Below are 26894 nucleotides of genomic sequence, written 5' to 3' on the forward strand. Positions count from 1 at the left end.
TCCGAGACATCAGGGCCATCATGTTAGTAGTAGCAGTAGTAGTTGGTCAGAGTCAGTAAACCAGATTATGCTTTGGTACAATCGCTTGGGACATCTTTCTTTTAATTCTTTGAAATGTCTTTTCCCAAAGTTGTTTGAGTCTGCTCAATTATCTACTTTGGAGTGTGAGAGTTGTCAGTTAGGAAAGCATTGTAGACAGTCTTTTAAACCAAGTAATAAAAGAAGTACTTTTGCTTTTAATATTGTTCACACTGATGTATGGGGGCCATATCAAATCCCTTCCATGGGAGGATTCTGTTACTTTCTCTTGTTTGTGGATGATTATACACAATATTCTTGGCTATATTTGATGAAATCACGTGATGAGGTTCCTAACTTAGTACGACAATTCCACCAGATGGTTCTCACACAATTTGGAGTGAGAACTAAGGTTTTTAGAGCAGATAATGCCAGAGAGTACTTTGAGAAGGATCTAACCACGTATCTCTTAGAACATGGTGTAGTTCATCAGAGCAGTTGTGCATATCCACCGCAACATAATGGAGTTGCTGAGAGGAAAAACAGACACATTGTGGAGGTGGCAAGGAGTCTTATGGTGCGCGCTTCAGTCCCTATGCAGTTCTTACAGCCGTACATGTGATTAACCGTGTTCCTTCACGGACTTTGGGGTTTAAGGTGCCATTTTGCCTCCTTTTTCCAGATGGAGAGAGATTTCATATACCTCTGAGGGTTTTTGGCTGTGTTTCTTTTGTTCACATTCTTGGCCCTCATCGCAAGAAATTTGATCCTAAGGCCAAGAAATGTGTTTTTCTTGGGTATGCTCAGAACCAAAAGGGGTATTGTTGTTATGACCCAGTGTCGATGAGCAGATTTGTAACTATGGATGTTACCTTTTTTGAATCCACATTCTTCTTCTCAAGTGGTTCTCCTCAGGGGGAGAGTTTTGGGGAGAACTCACAATCTATTCCTCTTCCTGTTTCTGTGGTGCCTCCATCGGTTCAGCCAGCACCTACACCATCGGTTCAGCCACCACTTGCACCATCAGTTCAGCCACCACCTACACCTCTAGTTTCATTACCTGAGCCACTACAAGCAACCTCACAGCAATATCAGCGCCGGCAGATGATGGTTGACTCCACACATCCTCGACCCACACCACTCTCTGTCAGTCCTTCTGAAACTCCAGATTCGGCAGATACAGTTCCAGGTATTCCTCTTGAGCCTGTTATGTTTTCTGATGATAATGTTTCTATCCCTACCACCACTATTGCAGCTGATCCCACTGACCTTGATCTTCCCATTGCACTTCGTAAGGGGAAAAGAAAGTGTACAGCCCACTGCATTTCACACCATCTTTCCTACAGTGCCTTATCACCCTCCTACCGTGCTTTTCTTTCTTCCCTGGATTCTGTGTCTATACCCAGGAATGTTACTGAGGCTCTCTCCAAACCTGAGTGGAAAACAGCCATGCAAGATGAGATGGATGCTTTGGTCAAAAATCAAACTTGGGAAATAGTTGATCTTCCCCCAGACAAGGAGAGAGTTGGATGTCGATGGGTATTCACAGTGAAGTATAAGGCCGATGGCAAGATAGAGAGGTAAAGGCAAGGTTGGTAGCAAAGGGGTATACTCAGACCTATGGTGTTGATTATCTGGAAACATTTGCACCAGTAGCTAAGATGAGTTTAGTTCGTATTCTTTTATCTCTAACAGCCACCTATTCATGGCCCTTGTTCAAGCTTGATGTCAAAAATGCTTTCCTCAATGGTGATATGAAAATGTCGGTAAAGGAAAGGTGTGCAGACTCAGAAAATCTCTGTATGGACTGAAACAGTCACCTAGGGTTTGGTTTGACAGGTTTAGAGGGGCACTCGTCCGTTTTGGATACACACAGACACAGTCTGATCACACCCTCTTTGTGAAGAGGAGAAATGCTTTGGTGTCAATTCTGATTGTGTATGTGGATGATATAGTGGTGACAGAAAATGATCTGGAGGAGATTGATGATTTCAAAAAATCATTGCAGCAAGAATTTGAGATCAAAGATCTTGGTGAGCTCAAATACTTCTTAGGGATTAGTTGAGAATCAGTCCTCTAATATTAGGTTTAAGATCAGTGATTAACAGTACAAATCAGATCTGAATGGAAGTGCAAGAGCTGTGTATGTAGAAGAGAAGAGGTAAGAGAAGAAGAAGTCGAATTAGTCTTCCTCCTCCTCTAACCCTAATTTTATTAAATTCTAAAACAAATTGATGATGACAAGTATACCCTTAAGTGGGCGGCCAGCTTGACAGTTACATAAAGGAAATAAAATAAGAACAAATAACAGGCCCATCAAGTGAGGCCCATCAACAAAAAATAAAAGATAAAGAAGGATATCACATAAGAAGCTGTTAGGGCCCATTCGGCCCAGTCTCTTTACACTCCCTCTCAAGCTGAGCATAGATGTCAATCATGCCCAGCTTGCTTATATAGTGTGTCAATTTCCCCTTGGGAACTCCCTTGGTCAAGACATCAGCCAGTTGCTCTTCTAATGTGATGAATGGTAAACAAACTTCTCCTGAAGAGACTCTTTCCCTTATGAAATGCCTATCAACCACAATGTGCTTAGTTCTGTCATGCTGAACTGGATTATGTGCAATGTTGATAGCAGCTTGGTTGTCACAATAGAGTATCATTGGTTGCTCGTAGTCCACCCCCAATTCCTCTAGAAGGGATCGTAGCCATAGTAATTCTGACACACCATGAGCCATTGCCCTGTATTCTGCTTCAGCCGAGGACCTAGCAACTACTGATTGTTTCTTACTCCTCCAAGACACAATATTCCCAGCAACCAGAGCACAATAACCAGAGGTGGACCTTCTGTCATCAATACATCCTGCCCAGTCTGCATCAGTAAAGGCTTCCAGCTTCATGTCACCATGCTTAGCAAATAGAATACCTTTCCCTGGAGTAACTTTCAAGTAGCACAGAACCCTTTCTGCAGCAACTAGATGAGTTGCTCTGGAAGAATGCATAAACTGATTGAGAACACTCACTGCATAGGAAATACCTGGCCGAGTCATACAAAGGTATAACAACTTCCCAAGCAGTCTCTGAAACACTCCCTTATCAGACAACGGTGCACCATCTGTGGCAGAAAGCTTATGATTAGGATCAATGGGAGTGGTGATGGGTTTAGCTCCAAGTTTACCAGTGTCAGCAAGAAGATCAAGGACATACTTGCGCTGAGATATGAATATACCATCCTTAGATCGAGCAACTTCAATGCCCAAGAAATACCGAAAATCTCCCAAATCTTTAATTTCAAATTCAAAGTGGAAAAATGCTTTTAGCTTACTGGCCTCTTCAATGTCATTACCCGTGACCACAATATCATCAACATAAACAATCAAGAAGGTCACCAAAGAGTCATTTCTCTTCAAGAAGAGTGTATGATCAGATTGTGTTTGAATGTAGCCAAAGGAGACAAGAGCAGCCCGAAATCTCTCAAACCAAGCCCAAGGAGATTGTTTGAGACCATAAAGGGATTTGTGTAGTTTACACACCTTGCCTTTCATCTCTTTCCCATACACTCCTGGAGGTAGAGACATATTAACCTCTTCATGCAAATCTCCATTCAAGAAAGCATTTTAAACATCAAACTGGTGAAGGGGCCAGTCATAGGTAGCTGCTAGAGAAAGCAAGACCCTAACTGAAGTCATCTTAGCCACAGGAGCAAAAGTCTCAAGATAGTCAATGCCATACATTTGGGTGTAACCCTTGGCAACCAACCTAGCCTTATACCTCTCAACCGAGCCATCAAAGTGATATTTAATGATAAACACCCATTTACACCCCACTGGTTCCTTCCCTTCCGGCAAGTCCACAACATCCCAGGTATGGTTCTTATGTAATGCTTCAAGTTCAGTCATCATAGCATCCTTCCATTCAGGTTGAGACAATGCTTCCGGTACAGACCTGGGTATCACATGGGAAGAGACAGAAGCAAGAAAGGAATAGTAGGAAGGAGAGAGAAGGCTGTAAGATAAATGTTTGGAGATGCAATGGGTTGTACACTTCCGCTTGCCCTTGTGAAGAGCAATAGGAAGGTCAAGGTCGGGGACGGTCGAAGGTGGGTCGATAGGGGGCTGACCTGTTTCCTCAGGAACCGTGGGAGTGGCCAGATGCTCTTCTGAAGGAGTGGAAACAACCTGCATATGTCTGTATCTCCGCCTTTGGTAACACCTTTGGAGCGTAGGAGCAGAAGCAAGAGGAGGATCAGGGGGGGGGGGGGGGGGGGGGTCCAGTGGAAGAGGTGGGCCACCCATGATCAGACTCACAAGGGATGGGAAGAGGAATAGCTGGAAACATAGCAAAGGGTTCATCAGATTTCTCCCCCTCAGTAGGAACACTAAAGAAAGGAGTCAACTCTGCAAAGGTGACATCTCGAGATACAAAGCGGGTGCCACGAACTAGATCAAAACAACAATAACCCTTTTGAGTAGAGGCATATCCCAGAAACACGCACTTATGAACTTTAGGTTCAAACTTATGCCTTTGGTGACTATGAATATGCACATAACAAGTACTCCCAAATACACGGAGAGGGAGAGAAAAGAGATCCTCATCCGGGAAGAGAAGACTAAAGGGGGTTTTAAAGCCAAGGACCCTGGAGGGCATACGGTTGATTAGGTAGGTAGCAATATGAACAGCATCTCCCCAAAACCTCACAGGAACATGGGATGCAAACAAAAGGGATCTAGCAACCTCAACCACATGTCCGTTCTTTCTCTCTGCCACCCCGTTTTGTTGTGGAGTGTAGGAACAAGAGCTTTGATGAATAACCCCAAAAGTTTCAAGGTAGGTGGAGAGGGTTTTCTCAAAATACTCCTTAGCATTGTCAGAGCGGAATATTTTGATACGGGTATTAAACTGGGTGAGGATGAGTTCATGAAAATTTTTCACAATGATTGGTACTTCATCCCGGGATTTCATGAGATAAACCCAAGTATAACGAGAATAATCATCAATAAAAAGGATAAAGTACCGGTAGCCCCTCATGGTTGGCATGATATGGCCCCCACACATCAAAATGAACAATATGGAAAGGAGAAAAGGATCTTTTATTATTGATTGAATAAGAATGTCTACAATGCTTTGCTAGCTCACATGACTCACAATGAAGACTAGATAAAGACACTCCTTTAAACATATCTGGGAACAAATGACTTAAAGCAGAAAAAGACAAATGACCAAACCGAAAATGACATAACAGAATTTTGTTAACAGACTCTGACACCACTGACTCTAAAGCAACTCCATGAGGTGATCCCAAGGCTTGATCTGGTATGTCCAGCAGGTATATTCTATTCGCCTCATGGCCACTCCCAATCGTCCTCTGAGACTGCAGGTCCTAAAAAACACAATAAGTTGGAAAGAAGGTTATGTTGCAGTTCATGGACTTTGTTAAGCTACTAATAGATAAAAGGTTTGTGTTAAACTTAGGAACATGGAGAACAGAAGATAAGAACAGGGTGTCAGAGGTCTTTATATCTCCTTTACCAGAGATGGGGGCAAGTGACCCATCGGCCAGGGATATTTTCTCTTTCCCAGAGAGGAGATGGTATGAACAAAAAAGGTTAGATAGGCTGGTCATATGGTCTGATGCACCGGAATCTATAATCCAAGGGAGTTTATAATTACCTGAAGTTGAAACATGATTTGCTGAGGCATATGTACCTGAGTGAGCAAAAGCCGATGAAGATGATGTACTGTTGGAAGGGTGAGTTGAAGACACCGTAGCTTCCAGGTGATTTAGGAGCCCCCCATACTTCTCAAAATCCAGTTTCATTGCAGCCAATTGCTCAATAGTTGATTTTTCTTCACTTTCCTTACTTCCCCCCTCAGGCACTGTAGCAGCATTAGCAGTCTTGGATTTTCCCACCTGATTGCCCTTCTTAGGGTTTTTATTGTTCTTAAACCTATCTGGAAGAAGTTCAGGATGAAGCTTCCAGCAGGTGTCCTTTGTATGACATGGTTTCTTGCAATATTCACACAACTGCTCTCTTTTCTCAGTAGGGCCCTTCGGTTTCATTCCCGCATGTGCAAAATGTTTTGTAGATGGACTCTGCAACTGCAACTGCACCTGCCGCCTACTCTCCTCACTACTGATCATAGCATATGCCTGTGAAAGAGTAACCTCCTCCCTGGCCAAAATGTTCTGTCTGATAATATCAAACTCAGGGTTGAGTCCAATGAGAAACGCAAACACCCTATTTCTCTCCACTAGCTTTCTATACATTTCAGCATCCTTTTTACTCTCCCATACCATTGTTTCCATAACATCAATTTCCTGCCATAGGGACTTTAGTATGGAGTAATAGATGCCACACTCTTCTCCCCCTGTCTCAGGTTCTTCACATCACTTTTCAATTTGTATGCTTTGGCTACATTCAGTTTCTGTGAATAGGTCTCAGTTGCACTGTCCCATATCTCCTTAGCCGAAGACATCCAGAGATAGTGTTGGCTTATATGAGGTTGCATAGAGTTGACTAACCATCCTATAACGGTATAGTTCTCTTGCATCCATCTTTCAAACTCAGGGTCTGCCTCTTCGGGTTTCACCTTGCTGCCTGTGAGATACCCAAGTTTTCCTCTACTACAAACATAGATTTTTATAGATTGTGCCCAAGCAAGATAGTTTGTCCCATCTAGCTTAATTGTGGTAACACCCGTCAAAACAGAATCTATTGGAGCAGGTCCAGAAGCTGGCACCTGCTTGAACTCACTTCCATATGCCTCCATTAATCAAACAGAAATCAAAAAACAGAAAATTTTGACTATGTGAACTTACTTGAAATCAAACCAAAACTTGGGTGCTTGAAAAACTAGGGTTTTGTTCCGTCCAGCAGATGGGCGGGAGAGAGAAGACACAGCCGCACCTACCAGAGTAACCCAAACTCTTCCAAACCTGAACCGCCCTCCTTTAGCAGTCACAAGACACCTTCCAAGCACAGAGCGCCACACCCAAGCTTCACTTTTCCTGATAACTCGAAAATCTCTAGTCGGCTAGGGTTTCGGGCAGCAGCAAGACAACATCACTTCTTGGCAACAACTGGCCAGATCTAAACTCTCCAAACCCTTCTACCAACCAGGCAAGTGATTCTCTATACTATAGAGAACCTATCTCTCCATACACTCCCTTGATTTTAGAGTGTACAGGAACAAAAGAAAAAGAAGAAAAAGAGGAACTGAACCCGCTCTGATACCAAGTTGAGAATCAGTCCTCTAATATTAGGTTTAAGATCAGTGATTAACAGTACAAATCAGATCTGAATGGAAGTGCAAGAGATGTGTATGTAGAAGAGAAGAGGTAAGAGAAGAAGAAGTCGAATTAGTCTTCTTCCTCCTCTAACCCTAATTTTATTAAATTCTAAAACAAATTGATGATGACAAGTATACCCTTAAGTGGGCGGCCAGCTTCGCAGTTACATAAAGGAAATAAAATAAGAACAAATAACAGGCCCATCAAGTGAGGCCCATCAACATAAAATAAAAGATAAAGAAGGATATCACATAAGAAGCTGTTAGGGCTCATTCGGCCCAGTCTCTTTATAGGATTGAAGTTGCAAGATCCAAGCATGGGATCTTCATTTCACAGAGAAAGTATGTACTTAACCTACTGCAAGAGACTGGGAAGCTGGGGACCAAACCAGCAGACACTCCTATTGATCAAATCACAGAATTAATGGTGTGGATGGTGAATTAGTAAAGGATGTGGGGAGATATCAAAAAATGGTGGGTCGACTGTTGTATCTGTGTATAACACGACCAGATATTTCTTATGCTGTCAGTGTTGTGAGTTAGTACATGCATGCACCTCGGGTTCAGCACTGGGAAGCTATTGAGAGAATACTTGCATATCTGAAAATACACCCTGGCAAAGGTATTCTTTTCTCAAATCATGAGAATCTGAAGCTAGAATCCTATACAGATGCAAACTGGGCAGGATGCTTAGATGACAGGAGGTCTACATCAGGAGTGTGCACCTTTGTAGGTGGAAACTTGATCTCCTGGAAGAGTAAGAAGCAAGCGGTTGTGGCAAGGTCAAGTGCAGAGGCTGAGTATAGATCCATGGCTCATGGTGTCTCAGAACTTCTTTGGGTTAGATCTCTTTTGAGTGAGATTGGGGTGAAAGCAGAAGAACCTATGATGTTATACTATGACAATCAGGCTGCAATCAATATTGCCCACAATCCAATTCAGCATGATAGGACAAAACACATTGAAGTTGATAGACACTTTATAAGAGAAAGGGTAACAACCGGAGAAGTTTGTTTGCCTTATGTCTCTTCAGAGTTGCAGTTGGCTGATGTTCTCACTAAAGGGGTGGCAAGGAACAAGCTTGAACATGATCTACGCAAGTTGGGAATGTGTGACATTTACTCCCAACTTGAGGGGGAGTGTTGAAGATTAATTAGTTTTATGATGTTTTTCTAAGTAGATGTTTATGTTAGTTGTTAGATAGGAGGTGAGAACCACAGTAGTTATGTGAGTCCAAATTTGAGTGTTATATATGTTGTTTTATGTTTTGCCGCCCTATAAGGGCATAGTTGTCTTTGTATTGTTCTATTATTTTAGTATAAATAATAAGTGAAGGGGGCGGCCAGATTAATTGCTCTCTTTTCTTTCAACTTCTCTTCTTGTCTTCTTCTCCTTCTCTCTTCCTTCTCTCTTCAAGAAACTACTTTCTTTCATATTTTTTAATTCAGCAGATTTCTACTCAGACGACACTATCCTCTTTTGTGAGACTGAAGACCCTCGGATAGCAAGGAATTTAAAAGGGGTGATAAAGCTGTTTGAGGTTGTGCCAAAGCTAAAAATCAATTTCCAAAAGAGTTGTGTAATGGGGCTGAATTTAGAGGAGAAATTGGGTGAGGTAGCTGAGGTGTTAGGTTGTCTGACATCTAGTTGACCTTTGAGATTCCTAGGGTTACCATTAGAAGCCAATCCTAGGGAGGGAAGCTTTTGGAATCTCATGGTGGAAAGGTGTGCTAAGAAGCTGGCAGCCTGGATGAGAAATTAAGTGACCCTAGAGGGTCGAATTACTTTAATTCAACCCACCTTAGTGAATCTCCCAATTTACATCCTTTTTGTATTTAGGATGCCGCAAAGGGAGGTAATGAAAGTAGAGAAACTGATGAAGGACTTTTTGTGGGAGCCTGGAGAGGGAAGGAAGGATCATTTGGTAAGAAGGGAATAAGTATGCAAAAAAAAGGAGCAAGGGGATCTGGGATTAGGTAACATAGGGAAGAAAAAACTCAACCCTTATGGGTAAATGGCTTTGGAGGAGGAAAGACTTTGGCAATTGGTACAAAGTTGTAGAGAGTATTCATGAGCAGAAGGCAATGGTTGGGATGTTGTCATTTCTCAGAGGGCTACATTGAACTCTCCTTGGAAGGCAATCTATGGCGTCCTTCCACAATTCTTAAACTTAATCAGATTTGATGTATGCATTGAGGATAGGGTTCTTTTTTGGGAGGACTTATGGATTGGAAATTCAACACTCAAGGACCTTTTTCCACCTTTGTATTCCCTCTCTCACTTTAAAAATGAAACAGTTCAAAGATTTGTCTCGTTCTCTTTGTCATCTGGTTTCAGTTGGTATTTGGGTTTCAGGAGAGATTTAAGAGATCCTGAGCTTGACCATACAGCATAGTTACTTTGTTTGCTTGATCCTATCTGTCTGGACCCTTCTAAATTGGATGCTCGTATTTGGTCCCCTAATCCTTCGGGCACATTCTCTTGCACCTCCTTTTTCTCTTCCTTATGCTCTGTCCCTAGCTCTCAGCCTTTCCCTTGTAAAGAGGTCTGGTCTAAACCTGTTCCCCCTAAAGTAGGATCCCTTTGTTGGGAGGCCTCACTTGAAAAACTAAACACTTTGGACAACATACAAAGAAGAAGACCTTGTCTCAGTATTTCCCCCAACTAGTGTGTCCTCTTCAAAGCAAGCAGAGAAAGTTGCTACCATTTACTAAGATCCTGTCCCTTTATTGTAGGTCTCTAGGAAAAGCTTTTCAGTCTCTTTGGATGCAGGTGGACAATGACAACACAAGTTAGCAATCTATTTGAGCCTACAACCTTCAGGTGGCCTAAGAAAAGAGGTAGTCTTGTGCAGGTGTGCTAGGGCTGCACTGGTTTGGACTGTTTGGGAAGAAAGAAATGCCAGGATTAATAGAGCCATTAATTGGGTAAGGCCTTGGAACTATTTTCTCCATTCTCCTTTGATGATTTATGGAGAAATTGGGAAGCAATTGCCAAACGTTCTAGTATGAGACCTAAACTGTCAACAGAATGGAAACCTCCTCAAGAGGGTATCATTAAGCTCAACTTTGATGGCAGCAGTTTAGGAAATCCGGGTCCTTCTGGTGTTGGGGGAGTGTTTACAAATACAGAGGGGCTAATTATTGCTTTATATTCTGGCCCTATAGGAGTAAGGGACTCAGTCAATGCAGAAATTCAAGCAGTGTTACAAGGAGCTGAATTTGCTAAGGAACTGAATTGTGAACAGTTGTTAATTGAAGGTGATTCCAAGTTGGTGATCCAGTGGTTAAAAAACCAGAAACAACAGCCTGGTCCTATAAAGAAGCTTTACAAAGATTCAAATGGCTAACTACAAGCATGTCAGTCCAATTCCAATGGGAAAGAAGATCAGAAAATGGGTTAGCAGATTCACTAGCTAACCAAGGCGTGCATAGGAATCAAATGTTTTGGGCTAAACTGTAATTCTTTGCTTTAATCTAAGGCTGCATCTTGTGCCTTAACTTGGGAACTTTCTCTGTGTATCTTTTATGCTCTTAATCTATTAATAAATTCACTCATTTCATCAAAAAAAATTTAAATAATCGGTCGAATTTGGATGGATATTTTATCGAATTGAATCAGGTCATATTTGAATTCAATTTAATTAGTTAAACAATATGAATAGGATAACTGAATTCGACCAATTATGATATTCGAATTACCCGAATTCAATTTAATTATGTCAAATCTCTAATTCGAACTCGAATTTTTGAATACCATTGACACCCCTAACCATGAACCTTTAGATTTGAGAATATGTGGTTAACTCATTTGGATTTTGTGCATAAGGTTGAGGAGTGGTGGAATGAAGCGCTAAGGGGGGTGAAGTGGCAAGGAGTTAGACTTCATAAAAATTTGAAGAGGCTTAGATCAAAAATAAAAAAGTGGAATGAAGACCCCTTGGGGAGGATAGAGGAACAAAAATCTTCCTTGTCCCAGATTAAGGAATTAGATGTTAAGGAATCTCAAAGGACTATGTCTTAGCAAGACAGAGAAAGAGATGAGAAGAGAACTCAAGGAATTGGAAGAAGTCCTTTTTAGAGAGGAAATTTCCTGGAGGCAAAAGTCAAGACATAAATGGATTAAGGAAGGGGATGGGAATACAAAATATTTCCATGCCTTGGCCAATGGGAGGAGGAGAAAAAACCAAGTTGCTAAGTTAGAACTAGATGGAGAAGAAATCACAAATCAAGATGAGATGGCCCAATTATTTGTGGACCATTTTAAGTCAATTCTCAAAAGACCCTTGAACAACAGGTTAAGGATGGAAGGAGTAGATTAACCAAGATTGACTGAGGAAAATTTAAACTAGCTTGAAAGGAATTTTGAGGAAGAAGAGATTAGATAGACAATCTTATCAATGGATAGATCTAAGGCTCTGGGTACAAATGGCTTTACCATGGATTTTTATCAGGATTGTTGGAATGTGGTAAAAGAAGATTTATTTAAGGTGTTTCTAAAATTTTAGAAACCTGGAAATTGAAGGAGACTCAAAAGTGATTATTTCTTGGATCACTTCTAGATGTAATGTGCCTTGGATCTATAGACATGCCTTAAGGGAGTTAGAAAGCCTAAAAGGGGACTTGAATGCTTCTTTTACTTGGATCAACAGGATAGCTAATGGGATGGCCAACACTTTAGCCAAGCAAGGAGTATATAGGCAACAGCTATTTTGGGCTCTATTGTAATTTTGTTATCGGGCTATTATTGTATCTTGTCTTCTTGGGTGAATGGTCACTCAAACTATTGTAACCTTTTCATCTATTAATATAATTAATCCTTTGCCGATCAAAAAAAAAAAAAAAAGATTTATATCAGGTGTTTAAGGAGTTTGCATATAAGCACACAGTCAGCCCTGGAGTCAATGCCACGCTCATAACATTAATAAGAAGGTAGATGCGGAACACCCTAAAGATTTTAGGCATATTAGTTTGGTGAGTAGTATCTGCAAAATATCAGCTAAGGTGTTGTCTTTGAGGACAAGAGAAGTCCTGCCCTCCCTTATTAGTCAGGCCCAAGGAGTCTTTGTGCAAGGGAGATAAATAACTGATCAGATTTTATTAGCCAATGAATATGTAAAGGAAATGAGAAGGTTTGGCCAACTGGGCTTTGTTTGTAAGTTGGACTAAGAAAAGGCTTATGATTTAGTGGACTAGAATTTCTTGTTAGAGATTGTTGTGAGAGTTGTTTATTTTGTTATTTTACAGTTGTTGGTAGCATGCTGTCAGCCAGTGTCTTTTATTTTCTTCTTATTTGTTTGTTAGTAGGGAGTGGTCAGGGGTATAATTGTATTTTTCTCTTAGTCTTTGTATTAAGTTAATACAAATGATAAGTTGGGCACCAGCCAGCTACAGTTTTTCCCAATCGAATCTCTCTCTCTCCCTTCTCTTCTCCTCTCCTCTCTCTTCTCTTCTCTCTCGTTTCTCTCTATCCAGGAAAAATTACATGGTATCAGAGCAAGGTTCTAAGCGATAAAGAATCTCTTTTCTTTCTCTCTTGATCTCTTGGACGTGTGGAGGACAAAGAAACCTAATTGGACTGATCAGGCCACTTGTTGCTGCTTTCTTTGGGGTCCCCCTTGGTCGTAACACCAAGGAAGCCCTAGTAGAAGAAGGGTGATGCTGTAAACACCTTTCTTCTCCTTGTTCGATGCAGTGAAAATTAGTTTCTGGGTTTGCACCTTCGAACAGGTGCTGGACAGGGATATGTATTCCTTTTTTTTTTCTCTGTGGCCAATGCAGTGAAGGCCTTGGGTTTTGGATTTACACCTTCGTACAGGTGTTAGACAGGAGTATGGTTTTTTTTATTACAGACAGGAGTATGTGATGTAGTTGAACTGTGACTGATTTCTGGGCTGTTCTAATGACCTGAACCTGAACTGAACTAATTACTGGGCTGTATTTCTAATGTTCTAATGGCCAAACCATTACTGAACTGATTACTGGTTGCTGTAGTGGAATTAGACTAATTGCTGGACTGGTTTCAGCAGTGTTTTTTTCTCATTCCAGAAGTAGAATTATTGGGGGTTTAGCATTCTGATTGTGTAGGATCAGGTCTGGTACACTTGTGATTCTGTTTTTTGTAGTATAGACCTTCTCCCTCAATGGCAAACTATGATCCAGCATCATCTGGGGTTACACCAACCCGTAGCACAGCTGGTATGGGTGGTGAAAACTTGATGTTTCCCACGCCAATTACCCCTCTAAATGGCCTAACTACCTGGAGAGGGCTAAAAGTGTGAAACTTTATGAAACAGCAAGGGGAAAAGCTGGTTACATTGTAAGAGTGAAAGAGCCCAGGTATGAAACAGCTGAACATGATAGGTGGGACCAAGAACAATATGGTGATGTCTTGGCTCCTTGCAGCCATGGAACCCGATGTGAAGAAGAACTTTATGTAGGCAGACACCACTAGTGAGATTTGGGAACAGGCCAAAACCACCTATTCTGAGCAAAGGCATTATGCCAAGATTTACCAGTTGCAAGCTGAATCCTCAACCTGTAAACAAGGGAACCATAATTTGTCCGCCTATTATTCAGCCCTTACTTCAGTGTGGAAGGAAATGGATTACTATCAGGCTATAGAATGGAAACATGATGATGATGCTAAGGCCTACAAGAAGCTAGTTTCTCAGCAGCATGTTTTTGCATTCTTGTTGGGACTCAACCCTACTTACGAACCCTTGAGAGTTCAGATCTTAGGAAGTAAAGAGTTGTCGTCGGTTCAAGAGGTGTATGCTCTTGTTCAATCTGAGGAAAGTAGGCGGAGTCTGATGGTTACAACCGAGGGGGAGCAACAGGTAGCATTGGTTGCAATGGGTAACAACAATATGGGCAAGAAAAGTGACTCCCAAGAAGGCTGATGATAAAGATAAGTTCTTTTGTACCCACTGTTGGCGCTCGAGACATGCTCGTGACACATGTTGGGAGATTCACGGGAAGCCCAAGTGGGTAGTGAAGAACCAAGAACAAGGTAAAGTGCAAGGTCAAAAGAAGCCGAATACAACACATAATGTAGCACATGTGGCAACCCAGGATACTCAGTTTGCTGGTACTACACGGGACCACTTGACTGGTTCTGACCACAAGGAAGATATCATGAATTCCTTCAGAGATCACTTGGAGTCATATGGTAGGGCTTTGCGACAGATGGATAGTTCAGTTACTGGTACTCCTACTTCATTTGCGTCTACATCAGGTAATGTGGCCTCTGCATTCCATGTCACCACTACCACTGACTCCACTTGAATCATCGACTCAGGGGCCTCCAACCACATGACTGGTAAGCCAAACTTGTTTCAGACTTATAACCTTTTGTCAGGAAGGGATAAAGTGAGGCTTGCAAATGGATCATTCTCCTCCATTGCAAGCCAAGGATCAATATCCCTTCCCCATGGTCTTAACCTGAATTGTGTACATGTCCCTCAACTTCCTATAAATTTGCTTTCAATCAGTAGTATTACAAACTCTTTAAATTGTAGTGTAACCTTTTTTCCTGGCTCATTCTCGACATTCGCGACATTCTAGTGGATGGTCTCTACATTCTCGACAACAAAGATGGTCTCTCGGTGTCGTCCTCGGAATCATATATTCAGTCAAATAAGAGTCAAATTTTTCTGTGGCATAGTCGGTTAGATTATGTTTCATTTGAAATAGTAAAGTCTTTGTTTCCGGTTTTATTTAAGTCATGTTCAGTGTCAGATTTCTAGTGTCAAACGTGTCAATTGAGCAAACAATGTAGAACAACTTTTCATTCAAATAATAAAAGATCCAATTTTCCTTTTCATATTGTGTATTCTAATGTATGGGGGCCTACTACTATAATCTCTGAGGGAGGATATAAGTACTTTATCACGTTGATCAATGACTTCTCCCGCTATACATGGGTATTTCCCATGCGTAGCAGAGATGATGTTCCAAAGATTGTGAAAGACTTCCAGAGGATGATGTTTATGCAGTTCCATGTTGAAATACAGATCTTTCAATCAGATAATGCAAAGAAATACTTTCATGGTGAGCTCAATGAGTTCTTTGCCTCCCATGGATCTATTCATAGGAGCTCTTGCGCAAGAACACCACAACAAAATGGTGTTGCAGAAAGAAAGAACAGACACCTCCTTGAGGTAGGTTGAGGGATGATGTTACACATGAATGTTCCAAAAAGGTTTTGGTTGGATGCTATACTTGCAGTTGCTTATGTCATCAACTGCATGTCCTCTAGAGTGCTGAACTACATGGCCCCTCATCAGTTGTTGTTCCCTCAATCTCCTTTATTTTCCATTCCCATGAGAGTATTTGGTTGGCGTGCCTTTGTCCATGATTTGTCTCCGTCTCATGGTAAGTTAGACCCTCGATCCATTCCTTGTATCTTTCTGAGGTATCTCTCCTCTCAAAAAGGGTACTGGTGCTTTGAACCCGTTAGTCATAACTCTTTTGTCTCTATGGATTGTCTTTTTTGAGTCTGAACCGTTCTTCCCCGCTTCTCCTCAGGAGGAGAGTAGTGTGGAAGAGGAGAAGCAAGCTCAGGTCCACCAAGTCTCTCTTCCTTCTATTCCGAACCTTGCCCCCTTTCGTGTCTTCCAACGTACACGCCGTAGAGATCAGCAATGTGACAGAGATGTGGAGCTACCAAACATTGAGCAACCGACACCGTCAGACTCACAGGAGGCAAGTCCAATCCCTGTTGCACCTATTGATACCCTTGCACCTATTGTGGATGACCTTGACATTCCTATTGCTCAAAGAAAGGGAGTCCGGCCATGCACAACCAAACACCTCATTACCCAGTATTTATCCTATAATCACATTTCCCCCTCATACCGAGCCTTCCTATCTACAGTTGATTGCATCCTTGTACCCAGAAATGTTGCAGAGGCCTAAAATACCCTGAATGGACAGATGCTATGAAGGAGAAGATTAATGCCCTCCATAAAAATCAAATTTGGGAATTGGTGAATCTTCCAAGGGGGAAAGACCCCGTGGGGTGTAAGTGGGTGCTTACAGTTAAACACAGAGCAGACGGGACAGTTGAAAGGTACAAAGCAAGATTAATAGCCAAGGAGTACACTCAAGTGTATAGGGTTGACTATGATGAGACATTTGCTCCAGTAGCTAAGATGAACTCAATTCGAGTTCTTCTATCATTAGCTGCTAATCTTGACTGGGAATTGCATCAACTGGACAGAAAGAATGCCTTTTTAAATGGTGACCAAGAGGAGGAGGTGTACATGGTTAAACCCCCTGGGTTCTGTGCCAAGGGAAGTGAAAATAGGTGTGCAAGCTGAGAAAGTTTCATATGGAAGTTCAGCAAGTAGGGTTCAAGCAATGTCAGTTTGATCACACTCTTTGTGAAGAGATGTCGAGAACAAGTTGTTGTATTTATAGTGTATGTGATGATATCATCATTACAGGAAATTGGAGTTCAGAAATACACAAGTTAAAACAATTCCTTGCATCTAAATTTGAAGTAAAAGATCTAGGTCCTCTAAAGTATTTTCTTGGAATTGAAGTTGTCCGCTCAAAAAAGGGCATCTTCATTTCTCAAGGGAAATACACCCTTGATCTGTTACAAGACACAGGCAAGTTAGGCGCAAGGCCAGCAGATACTCCTATGGATGTTGATCATAAATTGGGTGACTGTGACGGTGAACCTCTGAAAGATGTGAAGCAGTTCCAAAGGTTAGTGGGAAAGTTGATTTATTTGTCCATGACCCGTCCAGACATTGCCTTCAGTTGGAGTCCTGAGCCAATTCATGCACTCTCCTAAGAAACCACACATGGAGGCAACAGAGAGAGATACTTAGATACTTAAAAAAGTATCTGGTACAGGTCTACTATTCAGTAAACATAATTACCTAAAGGTGGAAGTCTTTGCAGATGCTGATTGGGCAGGTGTTGTGGATGATAGAAAGTCTAGTAGTCCACAAGTGAGTATTGCACATTTGTGGGAGGAAATCTAGTAACCTAGAAAAGCAAGAAGCAAAGTGTGGTAGAAAGGTCAAGTGACGAAGCGGAATATAGAGCTATGGCACATGGGGTGGCTGAAGTTCTTTGGCTAAAGAACCTTCTAGGGGAGCTTGGAGTTGTTGTTCATAATCCTATTTCTCTTTACTGTGACAACAAGGCAGCCATAAACATCGTCAGCAATCATGTCCTACATGAGAGGACCAAGCACATTGAAGTGGACAAACACTTCATAAGGGAAAAATAGGAAAAATGTGAAATTTGTATCCCTTATGTCAACTCCAAGGAACAACTTGCTGATATCCTCACAAAAGGACTTTCATACTCTCGGCACAATGAGTTATGTGACAAGCTGGGCATGATAGACATATTCAGCCCAACTTGAAGGGGAGTGTTGTGAGAGTTGTTTATTTTGTTATTTTACAGTTGTTGGTAGCATGTTGTCAGCCAGTGTCTTTTATTTTCTTCTTATTTGTTTGTTAGTAGGGAGTGGCCAGGGGCATAATTGTATTTTTCTCTTATTCTTTATATTAAGTTAATATAAATGATAAGTTGGGCACTGGCCAGCTACAGTTTTTTGATTCCCAATCGAATCTCTCTCTCCCTTCTCTTCTCCTCTCCTCTCTCTTCTCTTCTTTCTCGCTTCTCTCCATCCAAGAAAAATTACAGAGATACTGAGGAATTGTGGTTTTGGAGAAAGGTGGTGCAATTGAGTGAAGGGTTGTGTTAGTTCTTGTCAGTTTGCAATGTTGATCAATGGTGTGGTTAAGGACTTCTTTCCAATTTGTAGAGGCCCAAGGCAAGGTGACCCTCTATCACCCTCTGTTCACCCTTGTAGCTGATATTTTTAGCAGATTAATCACAAAGGCTGATAAGGAAGAGGTAATAAAGGGTTGGAGGATAGGTAGGAATAGAGTTCTGGTAACCTATCTCTAGTTTGTTGATGCCATTATAATTTTTTGTGAAGTGGGTGATTTGAGAAAGGTGAGGAACCTAAAAAGTTTGATAAAACACTTTGAGAGTATATCCAATTTGAAGATAAACCTGGACAAGAGTTGTGTGGTGGATATTAACATGGATGATAGAGCTATTGAATCTGTGGAAGAGTGCTTAGATTGTCCTAGGTTTTCCTGGCTTATGTCCTACCTAGGCCTTCCTCTAGGTGCTAATTGCTAACCCAAAGGAAAGTTGTTTTTGGACTCCAATTTTGGAAAAAGGCTGGCAACTTGGAAAAAGAATTATATCTCTCTATGGTATTAGAAATTAATATATGATAGGTGCCCATCATTTAGAAGACCATTATTGGACAGCAAATTTGAGAAATGCATGTTGCAGTTTAGTAAATTGGAGGCTACAAATATATCTCCTTCTACATCAGATGCAAGATGGAAAAAGTGTGTAAGTAGGTTTTCAGTCAAATCCTCTTATGATGGATTATCAAAAATCAGCTTATCTATTCTCAGGTTAAGGTGATTTGAGGGATCCCATCACTCCAAGGGGGGAAATATTTGCATGGTTGCTCTCTCCACAGAGAATTCTTACAATTGATCATTTGAAGCTAAGCTTTTTTTTTATTATTATTTGGATCAGCATTTGAATCTTAGATGTTCCATGATGACTATCCTTATTCATTGCAGCATAGATATTATTTGGGAATTCTTCTTCTCATTGTTCAGAAATTCATTTCTCAGTCTGGAAGAACCTCATGAGATTTTTGTGCTATGGCCATCTATCAGTAGAGTAAAAAGAAAGGCAAAGATTTGCTAGAGTGTTGTTCTGTTTTCCTTTTGCTGTGGTACTGGGAAGGAGAGAACTAGAATTTTTTTGAAGACAAGAACAATATTTTCAGATGTTTTCTCCATTATGTTTGATTGTCTGATTCTTAGAGTTTGAATAGTTTCTACATGTTTCTTGTTTTCTTTTGTTTTTGGAGCTATTATATTCAATGTTAACTCAAAACTTGATGTTTCTATCAGAATTTTCTTTTTATTTATTACCAAAACAAGAAACTACATTACTACAATTGATCAAAAAAAAACAACTATAAAGAAGAAATCCCCAAATGATTATTCACAATCATGTAAATCATAGTGCTAAGAAAATAAATTGATTAAAAGGAAAATAGCTTACCTCATTGTAAATCTCCAAATATGAGACACGAAGAAGAAATTCCCTATTTGGAGTCTAGGAAATAGATGAGTGTCAGATTAACCAGAATTTTTAATATACCAGATGGTTGTACCAACAATATAGAATTTGAATTAGTACCCAATTTATGATACCTCTTGAATGATACTAAATGCATCCTTCACAGCCAATGGTATGATTCCAGGAGACCTTTGATCACCCTGTCATTTGTGTGTTAATATTAAAAATGTGTAGGAGAAAACATATAAAAATATGTTGGTAATGAACAAATCAAAACCATATGCTTGGCTATTATAAAGTCTCAATGTAAAAAGAAACAAATTTCGTCACTAATATAAAAATGTGATAAACACAGTCTCAGATCCAGCACCGGCGCCCTTTTTTTGATGAATGACCGTAAATTTTATTAAATAGAAATAGAAAAGGTACAAACACCCTAAGAGGAGGCACAAGGTGTTGCCTCCCTCATATTGTATTCACAACAGATTGGTCCCTAAATATTGTATTGCCTCCCCTAAACAACACTTAAGGGCTGGTCCAAACATCCACCATGAAGTCTTCTTTGTTAGAATTAGCACTAAAAGGCATTATGATGCAGGGCCTAGGATAGAGAAAAGAGATGTGGAAAACATGTCCGGGGACCATTTAGTGGATCTGATTGGATAGATCATATATGTAAAGACATTGCCAGTTAGTACTTTGTTCACAACACTGACTGATCCTCACAAATATTTTGTGAATTGACTATTATTGAGGTTTGAGTCATTGACTAGAGATTTTACTTTCTGTCAACTTAGGAGATCTTTAGAAGACGATCAACTCAACTTTAACTCAACCATAACCACAACTATATGGAATTTTCTATGAACCACTTACTATTACACTGTCCAGTTTCCTCTCAGATCTGGGCAGGTGGTCTTCAGCTGAAAGGATGCTTCCTGGAGTTGATTGAACTGTTTCTTAGAAGCTGGGTGCTTGGGGAACTAAGCAGGCAAGGGAAGATTGTTTGGGGAATGTTTCCATTTGCTGTCTTTTGGCGCATTTGGAGGGAAAGAAATGCACATATTTTGAGAACAAGGCTTCAGTGGTGAAGTTGATTATTGGAGGGATTAACAGGTTGCTGTTTTTTGATAAAGATAAGCCATTCGCAGGTTGAAATACATTGTATAGGCTGTTGTTAGTCCCAATGCACAGGATCTCACTGTACATGGGTGATACTGTAAATTTCTGATACTTCTAATGAAATACTTTACTTTCTCAAAAACCAAAAGAGTCCTGTCAATCACCTAATAGGATCTATCCAATTTCACAAAAACATTTCTATTAGAGTCTAAATAAGAGGGAGGTGAAGAGGCACAAACTAGGGGTACAGGGAGAAGACAAAAGAGGAATGAAATCTGTTGTGTGATCATCTGTGGATTTTGGGGATGCTGGCTGGGAGTTGTGGTGCTGTTGCTGGCTGGGAATTGTGGTGCTGTTGCAGTCATCCCATGATTTGGCAGCACATGAACATGCATTTGTGTTTACACGTCATCAACATTTTAGCATAACCACCCATCCCTACTAGTTTGGGTTAACTATATATTGATACATCCAAGCATGCCTTTAGAGCAAGTGAAGAATTGTTTACCAAAAAAAAAAAGTGAATGAATGATTCAGAGAGAGAGGGAGGGGGACAGAATTTGTCTCACATGCATTGTATGAGTCTTGCCACTGCTGGTCACACCATATGCAAAAATTGTGCCTGTGATACAAAACAATAGTAAAGGACATTTAACATTGAAAATAAAGAGCATACTGACATAGTACAACAAAATGATTTTAACAAACAAGTGAGAGCAATATGACTTGTAAACAAAATTTATTACCAAATCTCTGCAAACAAAAAGTTTTAAGCATATTTACCATTGATGCCCTCCATGGCACCGCTAACAACATGTTGTGCCGCCACATCATAAATATGCCTAGTTGTGGTTGTAGGGCCAAATACTCTATCTAAAAGCATGAAGTCAAATAAGAAAATTAGATACCAAGTATAAATTCCAAATGATTATTAGTTTTTACAAATTCAAATTTGCAAGTATGACAGCATATTAATTCAGGAAGAAAATTTGAAAGAACTCCAATAAGCATCATTACAGATCACTAGAGACTAGAGAACAATTACCCCAACTGATACAGCCTAAGCATCACAACAGATCATCAAACGGCAAGGCCATCCAATCACACTAAAGAAATTACATAGATCATCAGAAAACAATAATCCCAACCAATCACAGCCCAACCATCACTACACATCATCATAGAATAATGCCAACCAATCACAATGAAAATTTTACACAAATTATTAGACAGAAATACTGCAAACTGAAAACAGTAAAAGTGTAACCCATCATTACAAATTATCAGAGAACAATAACAACCAATTGGTCACAGTAAAAGACCACTACAGATCAAAGAATCAAGCAAATAATCAATAGACCTACACCCATGCAAACTGAAGATGTACAACCATGCCAACCTAAGAAACATACACAATGCTGAAAGGTTAGAAGAGAATGGGATTAAGGGGAAATGAAAGGGGAAGAAGATCTGTGCTGCCATATAGCCCGATTGTTGTTCCTTGACCAGATGACCGCTACTTTAGAGTCCCCTTCAACAACAATGTCAATAGCATTCATCATATTTACCAACTTCAAGACTTTAAGAACTTCTAAGTGCTAGTACCTCTGCTCTTGTTGAATCCCTTCTTTCAATAAGGCCTCAAAATACTGCTAAACCAGGCCATTCTAATTTCTAAATACCCCTCCCAAACCTGAGGGGCCGGGATTACCAAGGTTACTTCCACTGTTGTTTTCCTAATTTAAGTGCTAATTAGAAAGTTCAGTAGAAAAGAAAAAAAAAAACAATAATCTGATTTGATAACAGTGAGAAAGGAGAGAAAGAGAGAAAGAGAGAGAAGAGAAGAAGAGAAAGAAAAGAAGAGATGGGGAGAAGCCAATAATGATCTGGGCACCCCACCCATTATCTTATATACTCATAAAAAATATTGATTACAAAGACTAAAATGCCCTTAATGGGGCGGCTAGTGTTCATAGCATAAAAACAGCTCCAAAAAAACAACATAAACTAATGGGCCTTGGGCCCAATTACACTAACTAATGATTATAAACAACAAAATCATAAGAAACTGCTGAATTTCAACAAGTTCCAATAAACAATGGATCATAAGTTAAGTGCAAATTGGGAAAATGCAAATACTAAAGTTCCTTATTGGACAGTTTAAATGGTTGGAGCACTGCTCCATAGAGGGATCTAAGTAAAGAATTGTAATTTTGGAGAGTCAACACAACAGGTAATTTGGTAAATCCACATGCTTTTGTTATGTAGAATTGTCATCAAGAATCCATGGAGTGGAAGATAATGTAACACTGATATTGATTAAACAAGAATCCATCAAGAATCCATGTAGAATTGTCATCAAGAATCTATGATGAATGTCTGAGATGGACACATCATCCATGTAGGAAAGATAATGTAACACTGATATTGATTAAACAACAATTTTAAATATTATATGAATATTGGCTTGGAGAATAAGTAAATTGTGAAAAAAAAAAACTATTATATTATAGAAAATCAGGTTTATTTCTAAGAATAATATGCTTAAGAGGGGAAGAACAACTAGTGGTGCTTCAAGGTTTATGGCTAGCAAGCAATTTGGGTTTTAGAGTCATTCGTACAAAAGGCAAGAACTCCTAGCCAGATTTTTGCACTTGATCGCTGACTGGATTCTTTTGCATCAAGAATTCAAAGATATGAGAAAGGAAGATCTTGAGGGGAATCTTTGGGTGTCTTTTTCATAGAAGACCTTTAACAGTACCTACAACAAGAAGTGATCTGTTGCAAGTTGATGGGGCTAGAAGGGGCAGAGGTAGACCAAAAAGAACATGGGTCAAAGTAGTAAGAGATTATTTTAGTGCTAATAATTTAACAATGGATAAGAAATTAAATAAAACAGAATGGCGAAATAGGATTCATGTAGCCAATCCTATATGGTTGGGATAAGGCTCGGATGTTGACTGGTTTAAATTTTGAAAGACTTTTTCTGTTGTATGCTCCTTGTTTCTGATGAAATCTTCTCACCCATCTGGTTGTAACCTTATTTGTGTTTAATATAATTCTCTTTTGTTATCAAAAAAAAAGATCGGTGGATGGTTAAAGGCAGAACATGAAGATACATGGCACCAGATTAGAGAAACAAGATACTGGGACAGGAGCAGTTTTTAATTCAATCTCTTGGAACTACTAACTCTCTAGCTCAACAAAGAGTAAGCAAACAGCATGAGAGCAGAAAGGTGGTGACTCTTTTTGTATTTTAAAGGAATATATGGCTTTTATAGCCTTGTGTACTTATTTTTCTAACATTAGTGAAACATTGCCAGTTGCCGATCAAAAAAATAAAATAAAATAAGTGGCTTGACTGATTTTCTGACAGCAACTAACCACCTAAACCCCCCTAATACCATCAGCAGATGTCCTGACTAAGCAAGTAAAACACCTAGTGATGCCTTAAATACATTATCCTATTTTTTGGTAAAAAAATATATATATATTATCTTTGGTAACAAGGTTGTTCAACATAGTACTGGTGTATTAGCTTGCCTGCAGTAATAACTCCATCCAGAAAATGGTCTTATGAATATCTAAGTCTTCCATATACGTTAGGCAACAAACAAGCACAGATGATCTTAAATTGGACAAATAAGGTAACATTGTCAAGCAGCTACACTGAAATTGGATAGTAGATCCAAAAAATGTGGCGCGTCTACTGCAAGTAGGTGCATGCCTTGGAGAGTTAAAAGGATAACAAAAGAAATTCATATTGGAAACTAATAATTGGATTAATCTTATCCTACGAAACAATTGTAGTTCTGAATTTTCCTTTTTCCTTCCAGTTAGGAGCCTCCTAGAAGTTTCTGAGGATGAATGGGCTTTTGATGTCCCATCAAGAGGCTTCAGAATTTTACTATTGCGTGGTATTGGAAAGGTTCAATCTTTATTTCTGATTGTCAATCCCTGTTTTCTTTTCTCCTTTTCTGTTTTCTTCGTATTATGTGTTCAAACTCCAAAAAAGTAAAAAAAAAAATGTAATATTGACTACTGAAACTTTAATTTTGAAGACTAAGAACGGAGCACCTATAATTCATACTCTTTTCAAAATTACCAAATTACAATTGGAGATAATGTACCATATGCATATGCGATCGAAGGATTGTGTTCATTCCGCACAATAGTTTCTCCATCAGCATACCATGCAACCTCCTCTCCTTGACGAATCTCCCTCGGGCTACAGCAAGCGTAAGTGGAGCAGAATTGAGCCGAAACTACTAAAATTTTATCAATGAACAAACGCACAGGCACAAAAGTGAAACTCACTTGAGAGGACGAAACCGGACCGTGACTGTAACATTCTCTTTGGATCTCTCAACATCCAGTGGCACACTCTCGGAGTAGAAATACTGCCGTTTACTTCGAGACGTTGAGGAAGCAGGAGAACTCTGACCTTCAAGCGAGGTCTCGAGAAACTGTCTGGAAGAAGAAGTAGTAGAAGAAGAAGGAGAATTGACAGCTTTATTTACACTCAAAGTCGATTTCTTGGATTTAGAGCCTTGCCTCGACGCCATGCAGCTCAAATTTTGCTCTGCACTAAAACCTGACGAATGCAAACTCTGTTCCACCTAATCAAAGAAGAATCATCATCACCTGCCATTGGAAAGCATGTTTTTGGTGAAATTCAGAGGTGCAGACATCATTAAAGATCAAAAAAATGCAGGAAAAAAAAGAACAGCCAATTAAACACAAAGACGTTGGCAGATTACCTCGGATAAATCAGTACGGCATTCTCCAGAAAACCGATAATTTTGACAAGAAATTGATCATTATAAAGAGAGAGAGCGAAGAACATAGTCAGTCAGTCAGTCAATCCAGCTTTTAGGGTTTTTAGTCTTTTCTTGCTTGCCTTGGAAGCGATGCCCCTCCATGAAAAGCAAACCCCATTTTCAATCCACTTCACATTCTCTGAGAGAGAGAGGAGAGAGATTAACAAGAAATCAGTCTGAAACGCTTATATTTTCTTTTTTTTTTTTCTTTTTCTCCTTTTTTTTAAATTCATTTTATAGTGAGAGCAGACGACGTAGGTAGAGTAGACTGTAGACGAGTGGAGAACACGGTCACATGAGTTGCGTGCAGCTAGAAGCAGAAGAGAAACGAGTGGCTCGGGCCTTTAGGTGGACCAGTGGGATGGAGACACGTGGATACACGTGACGCAACCATGATTCGTTTCGCTTTGAAGACAACGACTACCGGCTACCGACTGCAGAGGTTTTGTGGTTAAGTGGCGATTTTCTGTCTTCTTCTTGTTGCCTTTGTTCGATAGAATAGAAGAAGGAGCAGCTAAGCAAGCGATTCAGGTAGGGTGTCCTTAACAAACCGAAAAATACAAAAATCGAACCGAATCGAGAAAATCGAATCGTAAAATGCTATTAATCGAATTGATTGGTTCGATTTCGGATTGAAATTTTTGAAAAAGCGAAGGGTTGGTTCGATTTTTCGGTTAACCTAAAAAAAACGAGGTTAACCAAATCGACTGGTATATATATTTATATGTATATTTTATATATATTGTTAATATATATTACATGTTTTTTCTATATATTATATATAAATATATATTCGTTATATATATATATATATAAGTATATATTTATATTATATTTATAATAATCTATTTATAAATATATTATATATTTTTAAAAATATTTATAACATACTATATATCATTTATTATTTATAATATAATATTATACATATATTTATATAATATATATTATAAATATAAAAAACCAAAAAATTGAATAATCGAAGAATTGAACCGGTCAAAAACCAAAACCAACGGATTGATTAACCGGTGGTACCGATTTAGTTTTGGTTTGGAAAAATAGAAAAACCGGTACCACTAATTTGATTTGCAAAAAGTGTTCATAGTTCGATTAACTGAACCGTAAACACCCTTAGCTTCAAGCAGTCTATCTTCAATTTTTAGGTAGGCCTTTTTTTCCGGCTTTCCTCTTTTTTTCGAAAATAATAAAATGATTTGGACCCCAAACCCAGAAGGCCCAAAACTTGCCACTTGTATCATATTAAAACTTAAAGGGATCAGCTTGAAACTTATGGGTCCCACATATATTTAAATTGGGCCGGGTCAAACCGGGTTGGGTTGGGTTGGATCAATCCTAACCCAATCCAACTGGGTTGGGCCGAGGTAAATTCAGTGTTAGCATTTGTATATATAAAATTATATAATTATCAAAAAAATTGCCCTTAAACTTAAAATTATTAACAAAAGCATTAATATATGCATATTCTTATTAACAAAAA

At 39.6% G+C, this 26894-nt stretch overlaps 1 protein-coding gene across 3 annotated transcripts in view; it reads right to left on the minus strand.

The window, feature by feature from the left end:
- LOC104587468 (kinesin-like protein KIN-7K, chloroplastic) overlaps positions 1-25613 on the minus strand; it is a 79426-nt gene extending 53813 nt beyond the window's left edge. For 2 of the 3 annotated variants that reach the window (XM_010245096.3, XM_010245095.3), the window contains exons 1-7: positions 25337-25558; positions 24894-25220; positions 24707-24804; positions 21360-21449; positions 21146-21198; positions 19589-19654; positions 19437-19490 (exon numbers count right to left, since the gene is read on the minus strand). In XM_010245096.3, the coding sequence (XP_010243398.1) occupies positions 19437-19490; positions 19589-19654; positions 21146-21198; positions 21360-21449; positions 24707-24804; positions 24894-25141 (609 nt within the window). In that variant the 5' untranslated portion in view covers positions 25142-25220; positions 25337-25558. Of the gene's footprint in view, positions 1-19436; positions 19491-19588; positions 19655-21145; positions 21199-21359; positions 21450-24706; positions 24805-24893; positions 25221-25336 lie in introns of all 3 variants that reach the window. The other variant, XM_010245093.3, reaches the window with a different exon arrangement.
- Positions 25614-26894: the final 1281 nt, after the last annotated feature.

This window comes from Nelumbo nucifera, chromosome 2, assembly GCF_055504915.1.
Source record: "Nelumbo nucifera cultivar China Antique chromosome 2, China Antique-T2T, whole genome shotgun sequence".
In the NCBI taxonomy this organism is placed as follows: domain Eukaryota; kingdom Viridiplantae; phylum Streptophyta; class Magnoliopsida; order Proteales; family Nelumbonaceae; genus Nelumbo; species Nelumbo nucifera.